Raw genomic sequence first — 1,012 nt, 5'->3', positions numbered from 1 at the left:
GAGGCACTTTACAGTACAGTTTCAGAACCCAAGATAATTCCTACTTGCAGAGGAACTAAAATGGTGAAATGAGATGGAAGGAGAGACAACATGTCTCCAAGAGGAGCAAATGGCTCATTTTCACATTATTCACACTTGGGGCCAACTACTTCCACCTCATGAATTTTCTTCCTCCTCCTGGAGCTGGCTTGTCTGTTCCTCAGTTCACTTCATTTCCTCTCTATTCTTTTCTGTTCAATCGCCTGGCACTGTTAGTGCTTCTCTTCTCACTAATCATAATTGTCGGTTCTGAATGGAAAGTGATGCTTACAATGAAATAGATGCCGATACTTGATTGAAAAGGCAAAGAATGAAGTTTTTTCTCTATGAATGTTCAAATGACTCTGAGCCCACAGTCATATAACTAAATCATTGTCTGTCACCACCATCCCATAAGAATTTGTTAATGAGTAAAAAGTTTAGCTGACCAATTGGTTGCATGATCTATGTAGTGCTATAAAATATATCTGATTTCACCTCCATTACCCTACTCAAGCCCTATCAAATGTCAATAGTTTTGACACTCAGTAAATACAGTGATAAGCATTAACCTAGATGAAGCCCAAAAAGGATTTTAAAAGCTGTTTAAAGGAGTTTCTTCTCTCCTAAATTTAATAGAATCAAATGGATATTCTTCTTTTCTATTTAAAGAATGTAGAATAATAATAAAAAAATCTTTCCCTTGGAACACATTGAAGCTTTTGATACATTCACCGAAGTTTAGCAGACTAATAAAGGACCTTACCGGATCATTAGGCTTTTCCTTGGAAAGAAAGTACACCACCGACAGGGAAACAATGGAATTGATGCCAAAAAACAAGTTGATACAGACATAAGTGATGAAGGCCATTCCTGTTTCGTGGAAGAGCCCAGCCAGCAAGTACATCCAGGAAAATGTTGCATACCTGCAGGTTAAAAATACTAAGAATTAGAATTATACCTTAGTTCTTCTATTTTACAAAAAGAAAAAAAA

At 36.5% G+C, this 1,012-nt stretch overlaps 1 protein-coding gene across 1 annotated transcript in view; it reads right to left on the bottom strand.

Moving 5' to 3' along the window:
• Positions 1–1,012, bottom strand: part of ABCA12 (ATP-binding cassette, sub-family A (ABC1), member 12) — a 203,578-nt gene that overhangs the window by 39,333 nt on the left and 163,233 nt on the right. Inside the window, 1 exon segment of the mRNA XM_012651460.1 lies at positions 780–944. Within this exon segment, the coding sequence (XP_012506914.1) occupies positions 780–944 (165 nt within the window).

This window comes from Propithecus coquereli, unplaced genomic scaffold (genome assembly GCF_000956105.1).
Source record: "Propithecus coquereli isolate 6110/MARCELLA unplaced genomic scaffold, Pcoq_1.0 Scaffold357, whole genome shotgun sequence".
Lineage (NCBI taxonomy): Eukaryota > Metazoa > Chordata > Mammalia > Primates > Indriidae > Propithecus > Propithecus coquereli.
This window is presented reverse-complemented; position numbering and strand designations above follow the sequence as displayed.